Source organism: Manacus candei, unplaced genomic scaffold (assembly GCF_025592945.1).
Source record: "Manacus candei isolate 608988 ecotype Guabito, Panama unplaced genomic scaffold, ASM2559294v1 h1tg000131l, whole genome shotgun sequence".
NCBI lineage: Eukaryota > Metazoa > Chordata > Aves > Passeriformes > Pipridae > Manacus > Manacus candei.
In genome coordinates this window covers 1,179,160-1,199,276 of record NW_026138179.1, presented here as the reverse complement: position 1 = coordinate 1,199,276, position 20,117 = coordinate 1,179,160, and the positions used below count along the sequence as shown (strand labels likewise).

General features: G+C 43.7%; 1 protein-coding gene across 8 annotated transcripts in view; it reads left to right on the top strand.

Moving 5' to 3' along the window:
• Positions 1-20,117, top strand: part of SMPD3 (sphingomyelin phosphodiesterase 3) — an 83,881-nt gene extending 63,764 nt beyond the window's left edge. For all 8 annotated transcript variants that reach the window (XM_051771276.1, XM_051771275.1, XM_051771278.1 and 5 more), the window contains 5 exons: positions 4,988-5,143; positions 8,432-8,521; positions 9,401-9,464; positions 14,236-14,398; positions 15,545-20,117. In XM_051771276.1, coding sequence (XP_051627236.1) covers positions 4,988-5,143; positions 8,432-8,521; positions 9,401-9,464; positions 14,236-14,398; positions 15,545-15,646 — 575 coding nt within the window. In that variant the 3' untranslated portion in view covers positions 15,647-20,117. The remainder of the gene's footprint in view (positions 1-4,987; positions 5,144-8,431; positions 8,522-9,400; positions 9,465-14,235; positions 14,399-15,544) is intronic.

Sequence of the window (20,117 nt, the reverse complement as noted above, 5' to 3'; positions counted from 1 at the left end):
TTAAAAAGTTGTCCCAACACCCCAGTTCAGCAGTGTAGAGATGTGGTATCTATAAAAACTAGCACTGTTTCAAAGGTCAGCCATTTAAATCATCTCATGGCTGAGTGCAGCCTAGTTTCCCTTTTAGCATACACAAACTTACACTTGACAGTTCTGATACTTCTGTGAGTATAAAATAAAGTGATCCAACTGCTTATCAGGGACCAGCTACTAATGCTTTTTTCAAGAGATGTGATGGCTCAACTCTGTTCTGAGCAAGTACTATTTTTTCAGACTTGACCCTCAACTTTTTCAAGAAACCTTGGAGTTAGCTGTGGCTCTCCCTCTCAGTTCTCTGCCTGGGCTGGGTTGCTGCTGTGAAGCAGCTCTTCCTTCCCACTGTGGAAATGGCTGCATTTCAGCAACAAATGAGGGATCCTTTAATGAGACTTGAAGTAATTATCTTCCAAGGGCTGTTAGGTTTACATGGTTCTCTTATATCTCTTGATTAGTCAGTGATTAATGTTCTGGACAGGTTTTGCTGCCTTGAATCCACCCACATGCCAGGTCCTGTTGAGTCATGGCTTTGGGACAGCCCACCCATCCATCCATCCCCAGTGAGCCTCCAGCTCCTGCAGCCCCAGTGCCAGTGCTGGAGGTGGGGATGTGTCTCCTAACCTTGGGCATGGCCCTGTTCTGGGTGTGGTGGGAATGGACCAGGGTCAGGTTCTCACCCAGCTGAAGCAGAGCTCAGCTCAGCACTGGGCTCAGCCCTGAGCCAGCTCTCTGTTCAGAATTGTGGCAGTGCCATCAGGAGGAACTCCCTGCTGAGCACCCTCAGGCAGTGGTTCCACAGGTCTCTGAACTGTCCCCACCATGGCACCTGCCCTTGCCTTGTCCCTCCTCTCAGGGTGCTGCCCTGGGGACCTGACCCAGCTCAAAATAACCCAGCAGAATAAAAGGGGGGGGGTTGTTCCTTTGGTTTTGTGGGTGGTTTGTTCTTACTTTGGTTTGTTTCCTCAGCTCCCCTGGATTAAGTATGTCACAAGTGCAGGGGTCTGCACAAGTCAGATGTGACACAGCCTGTCTCATGGCTGAACTGAAGCCTTTGGTTTGTGGCTTGGAAACAATTTTTCCTTTTTACTAGGCTTTACATCCTACACTTTACAAGGTTTTTTTGCCCCTCTTCCCCAGGTTCCCTGCCAATACATCCCATATTGCTCACCAGTGCCTCCACTGGACCTCTTAATTTCCTCTGACTAGGCCTGTAACTGCTTTGTCCTACCACCATAGTGCTTGTTCTAATATCATTCAGAGTAGGACAGAACAGTTCTCCCCCAGTGTACAGTACCTGCCTGCAGATCTAACTAAATCCAGAGTTTCACTTAAGCATTTTAGTGAATGGAAAGGGCAAGTATGATTATTCTACAACTAACAAAGGAGAAGTATTTATTTATGCTGGCTGAGGTTTCCCACATTACCCTTTCATCCATCCACAAAATTTGAAGCTGAAAGGAACTTTCAGAGAATTTGGAAATGCTGACTGCAGGAAGCACTCACAACACAATTATGTGCATTTTTCCAGGCCAGTTACTGAGGAAAAGAGCACATAGCAATTAGGACAAATCTGTATTCTCTGGTTAATCCCTGGTGGCAGTCAGTCAGATCAGTGATTCTGTCTGAACATTTAAGAAGTTGAACATAACTGTTGGGAGTTACTACCTGTTCTCTTCTGTTAATATTTACTGATACTATTTACTGATTGCATTTCAGTAGCAGCTTCTGAAATGTCTTCCCCTGATTGTTCTGAACGTGGGTTTGGCTTCTCTTTTACTCAGGTGTCTGATTAGTTGAGTTCTTTTCATCTCCAAAGCTCTTTGGGAGCTGCTAAAACTTGAGTCTGACTTTTGCATACAGATACAGCTGTACCTGCTGAGCAGCTGCAGTGAGCTGGATAATACCTATCTTGGAAAACAAGTGCCATTAGAGGGATCCCATCTTGTGTCCTGGAAACGTAGCTGATTTCACTGACACTGCTCCTGGCAGTGCACCCAGGTGCAATCACCTTTGTGACTTCTAGTGGGGATAGTCAGGGATGCCAGACTGTCACAAGTTCTACACTTCTGCTACAGAGAGATGAAAGTCCTCTGTTTCTAGAGCTCCAAGGCTCCTGTTATCTGTGGAGCCCTGAGGTTGTGTGCTGTGCAGTGCTGTTCCAAAGGCTCAGCATCCTCAGGGAGAGATGTCTGTCACTACGCAGTTAATGCCTTTTTAGTAACAATTATGCATCTTATCAGACACAACATCCTCCTAAAATATTTTTGTCTCTCTGTCTCTTGTTTTTCTCAAGAGTTTTCTATTTTGGCGAATTTTGCCTGGTGTGTTTCAGTTAAGTGGCCTTGCTGCATTCCTCAAGCTGATCTGTACCAGGTTGCTGCCTGAGTTTCATGCCCATGTGATAATGGCCACGTTTTTTAATTACTCCTCTTGGTGAAGCCATGACAGATAATTCACATAAAATGAGAAAAAAACCCCTTGACTGTTCAGGGATGTAAAAACCAGTCTTAGAAAATTAAGTAATTTATGTAATTGGGACTTTGTGGGGAACAAGATGTTACTGCGTCCTCGTTAACAAGCACCGAGCTTAAAACCTGCATTCTGAGGAAACAAGAGTAGCCAGAAGAAAGTACAGAGAGGAGAGAACAGTTGAGATGCTTCACAAGGAGAACAGTCCATCAACTTGAATAAGTTTCACCAGGAATGAGAAAGCTGGGACAGCTTCAGGAGGCTCTTGTCAGTGTGTGAATACTGGATAGGAGGGTGTGAGGAAGAGGGAGCAGCCTCTCCTCAGTGGGGCCCAGTGATGGGATGAGAGGACATGGGGAAAACTGAAATGCCACTTCAACAAAGGCAAATGGGTTTAACTGCAAGGCTGACTAAGCACTGAACAGCCTGCCCAGAGGTTGTCCTCCAGCCTTGGGGGACTCGAAACCTGCCTGGACATGGTTTGTGGCAAACCTTGGTAGGTGACCCCGCTGGAACAGGAGGGTTGGACTGGATGATCTCCAGGGGTCTCTTTCCCAGGCTCACCCTTGCTGTGAATCTGGAGCTTTGCTGTGAATCTGGAGCTTTGCTGTCTCTCTGGTTCAGCAGAATGTCTGTGTTAGTCACGCACACCTTTTGTGTGAGTGTCACCTGCTCCAGGCTGGATTTATTCCATGTGACCTATTTCCTGGGCTTTTGTTTAGCTGCATCTTCACTGTGGGGCTTTCTTGTGCTGTCATAGCAAGGGGTTTTCCCAAGAATACACTGCTCTGGATTTGTGTCAAGCTGTGTGAGTAGTGTACTGTGTGAACCTGAGTCACTAGAAACTGCAGGTTGGGGGATAGATCTGGGAAGCATTTGTGGCTGCTTTTATATTACAGCCCAACTGCTAAAGATTTGCTGGGAATAGCACAAGCAGAAAAAAAAATCAGATTATTTGCTGTTGGAATTAGCAGCCTGAAGAGATGAGTCAGTTTAAGAACCTACTTAAAACTCTCTTTCCCTGGTCGTGTTCTTTTCAATATTTAAATTATTTAGCATTGTACCAAGCCATGCTTGGTTGAACATTTCTGTCTGTATTTAACTGTTGTTTTAACACCTTTTCCCCACCCCTGCCCTGAGATGTTTTTGGAAACCCAAGCCTGCCCAGGGCTGTAGTGGTAGTGACTGTGCTGCAGAGCTCACATCTGAAAAGTCTAAAGAGTGCTGGTGAGAGCTGCAGTTGAGAAGAGTGATTACTGAACTGTGTGCAGGTAGACTCCAATATTCAACACCTCCATAATGGCCACTGGAAGCAGCTCCAGACATATGTAACTGATGTTTTAATTAGGTTTTACATCTTTTTAATATCTAGTACAAAGTAGTAAATCAAGTTAAAATAAAATTCTACTCAGAATAAGTAATTTTGGGTTAGCTGCTTTTCCTTCTGATTGTGGTATTTGAAAACAGATTCTTTATTTTGAAGAAAAGTAATGTTGCTCTGGCTTGATACATCTTTTCAAGTCTGAAACAAGCAAAATGATAACTGTTAACTATCGGTACAGTGAAAACAAAAGAAAAGGAAAGACAATATGATAAAGAATTACTTCTAGAATTTATCTCTTTCTGCTCCTTTCCCCACATCAGGCTTTTGGTGTAATCATTTTAAAAGAGAGACAGTAATAATTTTTTATTAGACTTCATGTCACCTAATGTTCTTGAGGTTGTGTGGTTAGTTGCTGTAATTAAAGAGCTGTTTTGTGTGTCAGATGGTTTCACAAACAAAAACTATTTGGCAACCAATCAATCCCAGCCCTTTCACATCACTCCTGTATCACTCTTTTCACTGTCCTGGTGAAAAGAATCCAGTTCTTTATTTCTGAATTCCTGCCTACCTAAATATGTATCTAAGACATACCTTTAAAATTATGAAAAAGTACTTCCAGTTCAGGCATTCTTACTTGAACACAAATAGAACCCTTCCTTGGATGGACTACTACAGGATGAGTAAACTGAATTTACCATTGATGTATATGTCCTATTTACACTTGAAAGTTAAATTTTTCATTTTTAAAAATTAGAAAGCAAAGATGAAGTGATTTACCCCAGAACAGACTGTCTAGTTTTGTCTGAAGCAGGATTTTAACTCTGAATGCCTGATCACAAATGTAATGCATCAGCTCCTCCTCTGGCTGGAAACATCATCCTTTGGGCTGGTTGTCTGCAGCACAGGTGCCTTGTCTTCTCATTTCTTCAGGCAAGCCTGGGAGGATTGGTTCCAGGAGGAGATACTGAAATCATCCTCAGTGTGGTTCCTCCTGACTGTGTAACAGGTTCATTTCTCTGAGTGCACCATCAGCCACCATTTCTGCCTCGCAGCCTTTCCCTCAGGATGTTTCCAAGAGCTCAGCAAGTCCCCCGTGGCTGAGTCCCTGCCAGGAGGGCCCACTCCTTGTTTGGTTACTGGTGTCTTTCTTTGCTGCAGGAGACACAACTGTTCGATGTGAGCAACTGGATATGCTTCAAGATTGGCTGTCTGAATTCAGAAAATCTACCTCCTCCTCCAGTACAGCCAATCCAGAGGAGCTGGTGGCTTTTGATGTCATCTGTGGAGATCTCAACTTTGATAACTGCTCCTCTGGTAAGACAAGGTTTGCCTTTTCCTGGTGTCTGCCTGTTCAGAAAGGAATAGGAATGTTCTTGATCCCTGTGGACTACAGCAGTGTATTAAGACTGGCTTTTGCAAGGAAAAACTTAATTGCTACAAACACTTCTAAAATAGCTTTGAGTGTGAGTTACTCTGCTTGGCTCATCCCATGAGCTCTGTGGAGTTATTAAGCATGATGGGTTTTAAGGCACAAAGAGCAATAATTTGTGACTTATGTAGCAATAATGAGGACAGATACAGTGGTTTAGCTTTACTTGAATTAGGTAGACACTTACTGTTCTACAGTTTTAATTACTAATGAGAGACATGTACGTTATGGGACTTTTGTGGAGAAAAAGTACATTCATGCAGTTAAAAATAGTTTCATAGTGCATATACACAGACATAGGAGACTCATGCTGCAGAGAGAACTCAACACTGCTGAGTCAGTCTTGGAAAAAAGTGAACTGATGCTATGTAGTTTCAGGTTTTTTATTTTGAGAAATTTTAAATCTGGTTTTTCCTTTAATTGGATGCTGAGGGTACTAGAAAAAGAATTCCACAAAACCGTAATTAATGGGTGGTGAGTTCACAGAAATAGAAGCCTTTTCCAAACATAAATGTTATGCTCTGTTAACAGTTCAGTTGCACTGTGTCTGTGTATCCCAGAGCTCTTTGCTGGTTTGGAGCTGGCACATGGACCAGCCTGGCTGGGGCTGAAGGGGCTCTTGTGTCACTGAAGTGCTGCCCCAGAGAGAGCCCAGGGCAGGGACAGGAGGGGTCACTGCACAGCTGAGCTGGGGCTGCAGCATTCCAGGTGGGATTCAGCAATTTAGACCAGGGCCTGTGGATGACCAGGTGCATCTGTGGAACAGCATCCAGTGTGAATTCTGAGCCGTTATGAGGAGCATCAGGTAACTTAGGCAGAGAGCAACAACTGTACCATTGTCTATCTAAAAACCCCCACTATTATCTCTGATTTCATTACTTGTATCAGACACTTGAAATGGAGAATTTTAGCAAAGTTATAGAAACATTTAATTGTATAGAAAAGACCATCAGCCTAAACCCCAGCCCTTCTGTCACTCATTTCCAATTCATTTGTACAAGAAGTAAATCAGTCCCAACTGTATGACCCAAAGTAAACTCAGAATGGTCTGAGAAGGTGCTGGCAAGTGCTCTGAGTGGGACAAGAATCCCTCCTGCATGTGGAGGTGATCAGGAAGTGCAGTGGCTCCAGGAAACTGTAGTTGGACAAACACACCTTAGGATACAGTCCAGTGGCAGCAGTGGCAGGGAGTTGTGAGGGAGTGCAGGAGGGAAGGGGTTGGTGCCAGCCCCTCAGCTGCCCAGGCAGTGCAGGGAGTGCTGAGGGGCTGCAGGAAGGATAAAGGAAGGGGTCAGTGCCAGCCCCTCAGCTGCCCAGGCTGCTGCCCAGACTGGCCCAGAGGCAGCAGCAGCAGTGCTGGCAGAGGCAGCAGGAGCTGCAGGACACAAAGTGAACTCTGCTGGGCTCTGGCCCTTTCACTGGCACTCCTTGGGAGGGGAGGAGTGGCCTGGAGGCAAAGGTGTCCATCAAGGAAATAAATGAGCTGCTGCACAGCAAATGGGAGAGTGCCCAGGCAGATCACAGATCCAAAGGGAATGGGGAGAGAGGGGAGCCAAGCTGGGAGGCAGAACATATGCTCAGGACTCTCTACCTGAGGAGTTCTGGCTCCCTACCCACGGTCTTGCACAGGAAGCACAGAGTATAACTAGTGCAATTCTGAGCTGTCGTTTTAAATAAAAGGTAAACCCAACTATTTGCTTTTGCAAATAATAGTTATAAACATTGCAACTACTGCTAAAGAGGGTTAAAAAGCAAGTTATAAAAGCTTATTTTATTTTTGCTATCTCTGACACTTATTTACATTGCCCTCCCCTTTAAAATGCACTCAGCCTGGAAACTGGAATTAAGCTGGCTATTTAATTTTTTACTTTTAGATTGCTTTCTTTCCTTATGTGCTAAGCAAGATTAATGCAGTGTTTCAAAGTTCTCTCCTCCATTTTTACATTACTCATTGTTTTAGGGACATTTCTAGCATTATAGGTTAATTGAACATCTTAGGTTTTTGTAAAGCAATAATCAGCTTCCTGTAATTCTCTTTATGATTTTCTGTGTCCTTTCCCACTCCACAGACTGATACAGCAGCTAATTAATGTCTCAGTGAATACCAAGCTTCTATTCTTAGTTGTATTGACAGTACAGTTTTCGAAGATATTCAGGTCCATGAGTGACCTTATGCTGATGACAAATTTTCTGTAACTCAGTTTTCAGCTTTACAGAACATTATGGCAACATTCATACAGAGAATTCACACTTAGTGGAAATGTTATTAGACAGTTACTTACTGTCATGTTGCTTTGGACTGACTTGTTTTTAAACCTTTTAGCATAAGATAAAAAGCTTTCCAATCAGATGGGTAAAGTTTTGTGTCACCAACTGTGACTTATCATGGTCTCAGTTGCAAATTAATAACTTTTAATCTATCTTGGTTTTCAGGGAATTTCTGTTGACATATGATACAACAAGGAAAAACTTGGACAAACAAAAAATTGCCAAGATTTCATCTTTTACTTTTCCATAAACATTAAACAAGCCAATTAGCTGTTCAGACAGAAAAAGTAATTCTCTGCATTGTCAACTTGGCAAACTTTGGGGAGGGTCAGTCCTCCAATCCTCTGCCACAACTCCAGGATCCCCTGACAAAGTAGTTTTTCAATCTCCCTGCAGTTCTGAGGATGTTCTCCAGATTGAGTGAGCTGGAAAGATGTGATGAGACAGCTGAACTGGTGTGGATGCAGCAGCTGGAGGACAGTCAGCTGTATTAGTGACTGAATAAGGAGATGGCAAAGGATTGCCACTGGAAGGCAGCCCAGTTGTCCACTGGGTGATCCATCCCAGCAAGGGTTTGGTACCAGTGTAGGCAATGCAATGGCAGTGGGAGGAGATACACTGGAAAACTTCCACTTCAATTTAGAGCTAAAAACTATCAGAAAGGTCTTTCCTAGAAAAGACTTGGTAGGAAAGCACTGTTATTAGCTAGCATTTGTTGGGATTTCTGGCCAAGGAGAGCTCCTGCTGTGCAGTAAAGCTGCTGCTGAACTGGCTCAAATCAAACCTGGGTATTTATGGAGGAGAAACGGGGCCTTGCTGAGCCCGTGGTGCAGAACACACAGCTGGGCACAGGTTCAGGACTGGCAGCTGATGTACCTTTTCTGAGGGTTGTTCTTTCCCTGCAGATGACAAGCTGGAGCAGCAGCACTCTCTGTTTACACACTACAAAGACCCCTGTCGGGTTGGCCCTGGGGAGGACAAGCCCTGGGCCATCGGTAAGAGCTCTGCAGCCCTGGGGTGGGGACACTCCTGGGGGTGGGGACACTCCTGTCTGTCACACACAGCTCAGGCAGCAGGGTGGGGACACTCCTGTCACACACAGCTCAGGCAGCAGGCAGGTCAGCTCACTGGCAGTAGGAGTTTGGTGGAGAACAAAGATTTGTAACATATGTTTTACAAACCTTAGCATACGTTGTTGAATTATAATTAAGAACCAAAGGTCTCAAACTGCAGTCCACATTCTAGAGCTCACGTCTCAAGGTACCTGAGTGCCTCCCCCCCCCATCCTGCTCCTAAAAACATCTCTAGATTACTTGGGGGGGAGGAAGCCAAATTCTTGTTTCTGTACTGTGTGCCTGCAGTGAAAGCCTGCAGCTTCTGATCAGAATGTTCCATTTGGTGTTCCATAAATACTGTCAGTGAGGATGTAACAAAGCAGATCAACACCACTACAAACTTGTAGGTTTTGTATCATAAAGGATTTTATGGAACTCCGAGGTGTTAATTCCTGGTGAAACTCAGTTGAACCTGATGAAGTTTTAGATCAGGAATTAATAGTGTCTCTAGAGCAGCAATGATAACTATGAAGATACTAAAGATAAGTGGAACTGTTTAATAATGGGGCTTTACTCTGTGGTAACAGAAAAACAAATCAGAGACAGCAGAGCTGAGAAAGTGGAAGGGTGGAGACATTTTGAAAGGTGGCAGGGAGCAGGGAGGTGTGGGGAGAGGAGCAGTGAACAGAACATGCTCTCAGTCAGAGCAGTCCCTCTCTCCCACACAGATCCTGCCTTTACATAGCTGTGCCTCTGGGAGCCTCCCCAGCACAGCACAGGAGCAATGCTGGGCAGTCACATCTCCCTTTCTGTTCACAGGCACCTTGTTGGATCCTGAAGGATTATATGATGAAGAAGTGTGCACCCCAGACAACCTGCAGAAGTAAGCATTTCCTAATCTTTCCACGTTTTAGACAGTTCTGTAAAAAGGGAGTTCATCGCTTGCTATTTAACATTTCACAAATTGAGGGGTGGCTTAGGACTGGAAGACAAAACAAAGTTTAACTCGAGGGTGTTTGGGGAAGAGGAAAAAGGGAAAGGAAGAGTGGCTGTGTCTCCAAGTCAAGAGTTGGCTGCAGTGGATGAAGAGCTGAGAGCAGCTGCATGTCTGTGTGTCTCCAGAGCTGGTCCTGCCTCGACAGGCCCACAGGACAAGAACTCCAAGCACTACCAAAAAGGGTGGGTGGGCAGCTTGTCTGAAAGTCTTTCTGCAGGCAGCCAGTTCTGTGCTCACAGCAGCAAAAGGAAGTGTAGTTCTGCTCAGATAAAAAGCCCATGAAGTTTAAAACACCATCCCCAACCCAACTAGTGCTTACAGTACCCACTTAGAAAGCTTGCAGAATTGAATCCACCTAAACCTCCCAGCTCACAGATACAGAGAGGAATTAAATAGCACATCAGACAGAACTAGGAATGTGGCTTAACATCTTTCAGTGATTACTGGTGCAGCATTACTCTTAAGGAGTGTTTGATATTGAAAAACAGGTGTCTTTGGTTTGAGCTAGTGGAGTTATGAAAAATACAAAAAACCTTAACTTGCCAAAGTCTTAGGATAAATTCCTTGAATACCTGTGCTGTTTATTAAACAATATTCCAGTGGAGAGAAATTAATAAGCTTTGTAAATTTTAGAGCAGCACTTAATGAATGTAGCAATCCTTTTTGCACCTTCTCTACCTTGAAGGGAAGTTTACTGGACTAAATACATTATCATCATGACTAACTATAAAGGATGTTCTAGCTGTTTGTTACCAAAATAATACTACAGAGGGAAAGTTGTTTGAATTGGCAAGTCTGTCCTGATGTTGCTGTTGACACACATAATGGAAATGGTACATTATAGGCAGTTTATGCTGGCATTTTTACTTACCTCTGTGTGGAATAGATGGACACCTGGTTGAACGGGTTAGGTGAAGTCACCCCCTGAAGTTTTCTTTGTATCAGTTTGAACAAAGAAACGGAATTCTAGACATCAGGTCTGGGCTTAGTTTATGTCCAAAATAAAGATTTGCTACAGCAAGTCCCAGTTTGCACATTTGAGAACTTGGAAAATTTCCAAGCAGTTCTACTCATATGTTGAAAACATAAATTTGGTACATGTGAAAGGGATTTCTGGAATGCAAAAATAAGGTGATTTGGCCCTACAATCAAGTTTGCAAATGCAAATCTCTGTGTGGGTGTAAAATTCCATTTTAGGGTTCCCAAAAAAACCAAACCAACACAACCTAAAAAACCCCAAAACGAAAGAAACAAACCCAAACAAACCCTGTATTTCCGAGAGGCCTTTTCAGACAATGTGTCACTAAATTACTTTTGGGGTATTGTAGTTTATTCCCTGAAGAGTTACTTGTATTCAGCAATTAGGTTCCACCTACAAACACGACTGATTGGATAGGGAGCCATCAAATGATCCATAAGGATTTAAGAATATTACTTCTGCTACCTCTGTGTATGTACAGCACCTGAGGATGTGAGAACTGGAAAATATTCTGGGCCTTGGGAACAGAATATACGTAAGGCTTTTTCCCTGCTAAGTGTGGCTTTCAGTTTTCTGCAATGTGTTATAATTCTTTTGCACTGATGAACAAACCCTCTATGAGACCATAATTTGCACTGGCTTTTCCTGCAGCTCTGCAGGGAAACAGGGCTCTGCATGGGTACATCATGTCCATGTGCTCCTGTGTGAGAGCAGCCCTCATTTCCATGGGAGGGTGAGGAGCCCTCCTGACTGCACGGGGTGGAAACAGGACAGTGCCAGGAAATTCAGGGAAATGTAAAGCAATTAATGGAATCTGGGCTTTAAAGACATTTAAATGGTAAATAGCACAGTAGCTGTGGGGTACTGTCTAGTTAAGAAATATTGTTCATATACACAGTAAACCAGGGTACTGCCTAAAATTGATCCATTCTCAAATTTTTCAGTAATGAACCTTAATCAAGCTTTACAGACATTTAGATTGGCAGTGCAAGCTATCCAGAGAATTATTTCTTCATCAGCACTCTTCTCTACTTTATAAATAAAATTAAGTAGTTCACATTACTAAAACAATTAGGCCATAAAAGCAGCAGAACAACTCGTTCTTAAATCTCTCTTTCATGTTAAGGACAGCATACGTAAAACATCAGACTGGAACAACATACTTGGTACAAATAATGAGCAAGCCATTGATAATTATAGAACAATTAATTAGATAGATGTAACAATCTGGGCCCTGCCACAGTGCTGGAAACCACACAAGCTTCTGCTCAGAAAGGCTTTGTGAAATGCTCACAAATAATCCCATCTCACAAAGGTGACTGTCATCTCCAAGCCCATTTTCATCTCTGAACCCTGAACAGAGTCAGGCCTATGAGCACAGCACAGCTAAGAAACAAGATTCAGGTTTAGTTGAGCAACTCAGTCATAATTAATTCTGTTCACTCAATTAGTGTTGAACTGTTAGCACAGCAGAGCCAGATGTCCACACTTGTGTCTGCTTCCTGTAGGGACAAACAGCAAACTCCTGTGCAGAGCAGTACCAGTTTGAGACAGCAGCAGATGCTGCACATCTACAATTTGTTTCCTTCATGTGTTTGAAATGAACATTTCTCTTCTGTGAGCAGTTGTGCAGGTTAAGTGAATACCCAGCATTCACAGACTTTAAAAAAGACATAATTGAAGCTTAAAAAAATCATCTATTAAATTAATGCAAGTAAGATTTTTTTGCAGTAGTACTGCAGTGCTAATCAGCAGTTTCTTCTACTTTGTTACTTAATTATCTTTGCTAAATATAAATATAATTTTTGAAAGAGGTCAATCCCATCAAAGAACTTGCTTCCTTGAGCCTAGAAAAACAATCTAAGGAAGTGAACCATTTGCAATAGCTCTTTGTAGAATCATCTTGCAAATAGGGTGCAGAGAGTAAGCTAATTTATTGCGAGTTATTATTAAAACCAAGTACCACATGAAAGAAAGTTTACTTGCAGAAACTGATTACAGTAAACTCTAAGAACCTTCAATACCTCACTAAGTCCAGAGGAGGTTAAGAAAAGTTCTGATTAAATAACTGTATGATCAGAATTCTGTCCATTACCTTCTGAAGGCACATTAAGTGCTTCTCGTATGTATCGATTGACCCAAACTTACAGGTTACAACACTACTGAGACCTGATCACCTGCAGCCAGTGCCCCTCTGCCACCACTCAGGTCCTTCCAAAGAGACCAGATTTGACAAAGAAGCCATTTGAATCTCACACATTAAAACATATCATGAGAGTCTGGTGTTTGTCCCTTGTTATTCCTTCATCCTGTACTCTCACGTTCATGCATTAAAAAATTCCTAAACCCAACCCCATAAAACCCATCCAAGTCAAGTCTCAAAAACTGGGTGATCAAAAATATCTTATTTTTCTCCAAGGTGAAATTAAAGGCTTTGTACCTGCCAGGACCCAAGTTCATGGCTCAGTGTTTCTCCTGCGACAGTTGATGATGTTGCTTAATGGCGTAATCAACTCTTACAAGGGAAACCACAGAACCCTGAGCTCAGGTTTTGGCAGGTAAGTAAAGGAAAGTGGTTTTTGAGGAGGTGGTTTGTTTGTGTTTAAGCCAGAAAGCAAAACCACAGCACAGCTGTGCCACACAGCCCTGGCTGTGCTTGGGGTCACCTCTGCACACCCCAGCACGGGCAGGCACTGGGCATTCCATGTCACTGTCACCCTCAGTGCTCTTGGGTACAGCTTTGAAAGAGAACACAAGATTCTTTTGAAATCCAACACAACAGCAAAACACAGGATCACCTATAAAAATGGAGTGACAGGGGCCTTTGTGCACTTTCTGATCCAAAGTCGTGTTCAAAGCTGGGATAACTTCAGAGTTAGATCAAGTTGCTTGGGGCTTTAATAGTCTTCTCTGTAAAACCTACTGTTCAGGTTTAAGCACTCAAACTAAAAATTTTAATGCATCTTATTTGCCTGGAAACTGGTACTTAGAAAGCCTGTTCTAAGTGCTTCAGTGGATGGTCATCTCCTTTCAAGGTGGGGGCAGTGCTAACACACCTGCTGAGTAAGTCCATCCCTGTGGAGGAATTTGGAGAGTGCCACATGCAGGAGTCAAACAGGCTGTCATTTCTAGTGAAGTGAGGCTTGGGGTCCAAGACAGTAATCTGATGCTGAAGCTTGCTCAAACCCAACTACCACATGCCCAAAGGTGCTCCTGAAAAACCTTTCTCATCCATACCCTGTCTGTAAAGCTGGTAGTCATTTCAGAAGGAGTTGCTCTGATCAGAATGGAGAGGTTTGTATCTAAGTGCTCAGGTCTGTATGAAAATAACCCAGGAAACAGTTTCTTCCTCTGCCAGTTTCAGCCACACTGGAGATGAGTGCAGGGGCTCTGGGCTGCCCTACCCTGCTGGTGGCAGGCAGGCAAGGGCCCTGCTCCTGGCTCCACCAGCACAGCACCAGTGATGCCAAGCCTGCATGAGGCTCTGAGAGCCCTGTCAGCAGTTAGGACAGCCTCATATTGGAAAACATTTGGAAGAAGATGTGCTTTACAAGTTTAACAGTCCTTTTGAACTGGGATTACCCTTACTGGGGATTTGGAGAGAATCCAGGGTAATGCACAGGTGGACAGAATGAGCAAACCATTTAAAGTGCTTGGTTTTGTTTTTTAATGAAATAGGGTGCTGGAAAGTGAAGAAGGAAGAAAAGGATACTTAGTCTATCCCACCAGCAAGAACCACAGTTCCAGTCAAAAAGGGAGGAAGGCATCACTGAAGGGAAATGGGAGGAGGATTGACTACATGCTGTACACAGAAGAAGGTCTCTACCTGGAGTGGAAAGTGGTGAGTTCCTGACTTGTCCAAAAGAGCTGTAACTCACACAATGAACTTGTCTGAATGGCACTGTGGCCTGTTCTGCTTGGATTCAAATCATACTCCAAGGAGGACCTGCTGCTTTGCTATTTTCCACTTTTGCATGCAAGTTCTGATTGGAAACCTACTACAAACCAAGTTAAGCTGAGTTCAAGGATTCCAGCAGCAACACTGGTAGATGTGCTGCTCTTCCAAACTCACCAACTAACCAACCTCACTTTCACCCCTTAAACTTCTGCCAAACTGAGTGTTTTGCTAGTGCCTGCAGTCTGAATATTTTTTAATCTTTTCAAGGGTGTGGATGTTCTTTTGTGCCTGTGAGAACCCACCCAAGTTCCCACTCTGTGATGCACAGGCAGGAGCTGACACGAGCTGCCCAGAAGGAGAACTTGCAGGGTGCAGTCTGCTTCCTAGAGTAGGACCTTGCCAGAATTGTACAGAATTCCATGATGGAAATGAGAAGCTCATTCACACCTATTTAGCACTGCAGCTGCTGTAGAAGAGCAGGCAGCAGAGCAGTTCAGCATAGCTTAGTGCAGGATACCTGGGTCTGGGCTCTCTCTGCACAGGCTCTGTGAGAGTAGCTTGGCAGGGAAATTCTTTTAAGGCTTCCTGTTTCAGAGGCACAAATGCCCATGGCACACCTCTATGGTAAATCCATCTTACAAACATGAAATGATGCCAGAACAAGGGCTGGAATTCAGAGACAGAAGGAGCAGGATTCTTGGTTGCATTACATTCCCACCCAAGTTGAACACCTCAATCCAATGCAGACAGGTTTCCTTTTTAGCTGCATGCCCTGCCCAGGATGGTAGAGCCAGCCCCTCCTCCCAGGTGAGGGCCTCCCTACCTACTTGGATAAGCCTGTCAGGAACAACAAGCTGTTACTGTCAGTGGCAAGAAAAGGTGAACCAGATTTCATCCCAGTAGCCTGTCAGTGGTTCACCTCAGCAGCTGCACCACACTGACTGTCTGTGTGGCACAGTTTATCCTGAGCCCAGCCAAGCCAGACTGGTCCCACACCTCTGCTAATGCTCTGAGGTAGTTCAAAGCCTGGTGGGTGCTGGAACAGACGGGTTTTTCAACTCCTTTTCTTACTTTTGTTTTCCTTTGCAGGAAGTGGAAGAGTTCAGCTTTATTACCCAATTAGCAGGCTTGACAGACCACCTACCAGTAGCAATGCGTCTCATGGTGTCTACAGGAGAAGATGATCCTTAAAACTGACCAGCTTTGAGAATCAGAAGAGGGAAACATTAATGATATTTTAAAAATATCAGAGGATAAGAGCGAACTATCGTGGTGCCACGTTAGGAAAGGTGACCCGACCTGACCTGGGCTACTCCCAGAATGTACCAACAATGTGGATTTAAAAAGGGAAGAAATGGAAAGGGTTGTGGCCAAAAGCCACTGTCACAAGTTGCTCAGGCAACAGGGCAGGCCTGTACTACAACACTTTCACTGTGGACCGAACAGAACCAAGATGGAAGTCCTAATTCCTTCTGAACCAGTGCCATTCTTACTCAAACATGTTTTTATACTAATATATAGCACAATTTAGTTTGTAATTAGTCTGTGAGTTAGTGCTGCTCGATGGTTTTTGCATCATTTCCTTGTCTGAGAAGCTGAAGCTTTGTCTCTCCTGTCGCGCTCGCAGCAGCCGCATGGCCCGCCCTGCATGAGCTCCACACTCAGCCCTGGCCCCCAGAGGGGAGGGCTCAGAGCCACTCTGGGACTGCAAACCCTTCTGGCACTACAGATAGACCAAACAACAGCTCTCTTCAATTTGCAGACCAACATCTTCCTGTCTGAGTTACGGACACACAAAAGGTTTGGAATTAAGACTTTAAGAACACAGTTCTACCCTTATTCCAGCTGTGTTCCCACTGAAATTATGAAGTGTTTTGTCTGAATGATGACTCCAGAATCAGGCCTTCAGCTTTCTAAATGCAACTTACTCCCTTAAGAAGAAACATAGTTTCCCTGTAATGTCTTTTCTTTCTTTGCCATGTGTGGGACAGTTCTGAATTATGCTATGGGATATGTATGTTACAGTAGAGTGAATAGATTCCTGTAGTACCACTGGTAACACCAGAGCCAACATTCTGCCTTAGCTAGAAAGGGTAAGTGGGAAATGGATTGTAAAATGCATGCTAGATATAGAGTAAACATAAACATAAGTGACATTTGGGGAGAAAAAAGTGTAGAACTGTGTATGATTGATAAGGCAGAATAACCTAACAATTCTCTAAAGGAATCAGTACACTTAAAGGGGAAGTGCAGCATGGCCAGCTAGAGAGCAGAGCTGGGACTCTTGGCCTTAGGGAACTGCCTCCCAGGAGCAGAGGCTGTTCCTGTGTCTGAGACACAACTCTCCATTTGTTATGCATCACACACTTGAAGAGGGGTCTTGCCATCTGACTTACATGTTCTTTCCACTACAGCTCCTCAAATGTGGGGCTCCCCTCTGCCATCTCCCCATGGCCTGACCGACCCAGCCTCTGTAACCTTAACAAAAAGAATGAAAAACTGAGAATCAGGTCCATAATGAGAGTTGGCATTTTTTGGGAGGATTTCATTTCAGAGGGTTTATGTTTCGAGAGAGCAATGAAACCCCCTGTGTTCTAACCATTACTTAGTTTCTTCTGCCTATGTCGTGTTCAATTTTAGTGTTATTTCCTCTTACATTACTTACATTACATTCCCTGTGTTAAAAGAGTTAATCCAATATTTGACTTACTCCATTAAGTAACCTGTTTTAGTTATGCTGACCACAAACTCCTGAAGATGCTCTTGTTTTGGTTTAGTTTACACCTGCTAGGAATCAGCTTGAGCTAAATCTGAATAGATTTAAATTAGAAATCTCAGTCTGCACAGTCTCTGATACTGGCTTAGTTAGCTATGGTAAACAACAGAGCTTTTACTTAAATCAGCCTGATTTTGCAAATAGAGAAACTCTTAATAGTCATGAGAGTGCAGGACTAACAGTATTGGCTAATTCCAAGTAGGCAGTAGGGCCACTGCTCCCACTCTCCCACTGCACCTGGTCTTGACACATTTTATGCCCCATTTTCCAGTCCCAGGGTCCCTTGAGCAGAAGCTGCCTCTTAAAAGTGTGCTGTGCCAAACCAGGGGTAATCTGCAAGTAACCCATGGGGACTCAAAAATGGAACCAGACTCAGTTCCCCTTTTTGATAAAATTAGGAATTCAAGTTTACAGCATCAGAGACTTGAGTGTACTACCCCGTGCACCACCAGTTTCCCACTTTGTATGTTTGTCTTTATACAGAGGGTGCACGTATGTGCAATGTGTTTTTCTGGTTTCTTATTGCTCCACCCAGTTCAGAAAAACTTGTACCCAAACCAATGCTTTTTAATCCTATTTTCTACCTTACTTGTATTTTATTAACCTTTTTTAAAAAATCCAAACAGTATCAGTAGCAATGTGTGTGCTGCCCAGCAGCTATTTCTCAGTAGTAAAACTAACTACACTATTTTTAATAGTTTTCCTAACATTGTAAATTACAATTTGATATCAACTTCACCAAGTATCAGTTGCAGGAGCTGAATTTGACACTGTGTGGGATATAAACATAAAACTACTGCCAAACAACATTACATTATTTACAGTAAAACTAACATGGTCTAAATTACCTTAAAAGTCGTTCTGTGACTTTGTGCTGACTAAAAATGAGACACTTTTGTCAACTTATTGAGATATATTGAGAAATGTTTTTTTCAAATTTGAAGTAAACTGTTTTAGATTTTGATGTTTCCTAGTTTCTCAGTGCTCAAGAACAGCCTAGTTGTGAAATGTTCTCTTACACAATACACACACATGTAACCAGTCGCGGTAGTTCTTTCTAATTCACTGTCTTAGGGAATGGAACTTTGCCAGAGTGATGCTGGAGGTGCAGCACTGTGTACCACTGGACAGATGCTCCTTGGTTTCTCACGGTGCTCCTGTGCCTTTCCATGTTTGCAGGGGTCAGGGAGTGTCTGTCCAGGGGAGCTGGAATGAACAGGCTCTCCCTTCCAGGGGGGACCTCGGGAGAAAAATGAGTTTTGTCTCCACCACTGCAACCACCAGAGTTCCCTCAACCCCACAGAGTCACTCAGGCAGTGCCTGTACAGGACATCAGTCATCACCAGCCTTAGGCAGATACTGTATCATAGAATATTTGCACTGAAAAGAACAACAAAGGCAGGGCAGGGCTGGGTGTGAGAACATGCCCAGGAGATCAAACCCTGGAGAGTTTGTTTATATGTCAATTCTCTTTACTTATGGATAGCATGACCCAATTTATTAGTACAATGTTATTTATAAGAATTGGACTTAAGCTTCCTGTCCTATGCTTACCCCACTTTGTGCTGAGATTTCAGGCATCTTCTAGAAGTGGGAGATAACGCTGTTCTTGGTTTAGTAATGCACCAGGGACACTGCAGAGCAAGGGTCATCTTTTTATAAAGGGTATACAACATCTCCTGTTTCTCATTTCAATTTGCATTTTACAACATCACTTCTAGAATAAGTGAGCAAACGACACAAATGAGGACAGTCAAAAAGTGAGCACTTCCAGAAGTGTTCAGGGTGTCAGGTCCTGACAAAGTCAGTAACTTTAGGTCACTGCAGAACACTCCCTAGAGAACGTGGCCTCTCAGGCACATCCAGCTCCAGTCAATCCCTGCCCTGTCTGTCCCATGGATCCACCGGCTCCGCTCCAGCCACTGAGCAGCAGGGTGGGAACACCCAGCTTTGTGCTGTGGGCAAAGGCCTTTAACCAATTCCAGCGGTGCCCAGGGGGTCTGTCCCAGCCCAGCCCGTTTGTTCCAGCCCCGGGGGTCTGTCCCAGCCCAGCCTGGCTGCTCAGTGGGAGCTGTCTAAGCCCCCAGCCCCACTGCCCCAGCCTGGCTCCCAGAGCCCCCTGATCTCTGTCCTGCTGGCTGGAGAATGAGTTCACCTGCCTTGTGCCAGTATTGTGACACAGTTTTAGCCCAGAAGCACTGTCAGTCAGGCTGGCTAGACCTGCAGTCCTACTTGTTGGGTTAGACAGTAAGATTTAGGGAACATACAATTCCACTGGAGAATCTTCCTTTCCAAGGCCTCTGTCTGGTGCTCCAGCCGGAGCCGACGCGACCGTGCCCAGTTTGGCCCCTGAGCTGCCCTGGATCCCAGAGCAGCACAGCAGTGTCAGCACATATCATCAGCTCAGAAATGGTTTGGCCTCCTCCTGGCACTACAGGATGAGAAGAGAAATACAATTCAAGCAAAAGCTCCCAATTTTATCATCCATTACGAGGGTCAAATTGTTACTGAAGGTCTCACTTTTCCATGCCATCTTATTTTCAATATAATCTCAATGCTTTTAAGGACTTGTAATATTGCTAAGGTTTAGAAATCCTATAATAAGAATAACCTTTTTTATTTCAATGATTTTTCGGTATTGTATCCTTCTGGAACCTAATGTTTTTATATGGTAAGCACACACCTTCCAACATTTTGTTAAAAACGTATGAAAAAAGAGAAAAATTTAAATATTTTCCTTGGTTTCTTTATCTGCAAGAAAACCACAATCGCAGACCTGATAAAAACAAGGTATTTTAAACAATATGGAGGGGTTTTTGTCTTCTATTGGTGCTGAAAGGAATAACTGGTTGATGCAAACAAGGTAATAAAATTTCAAGGCTCAAA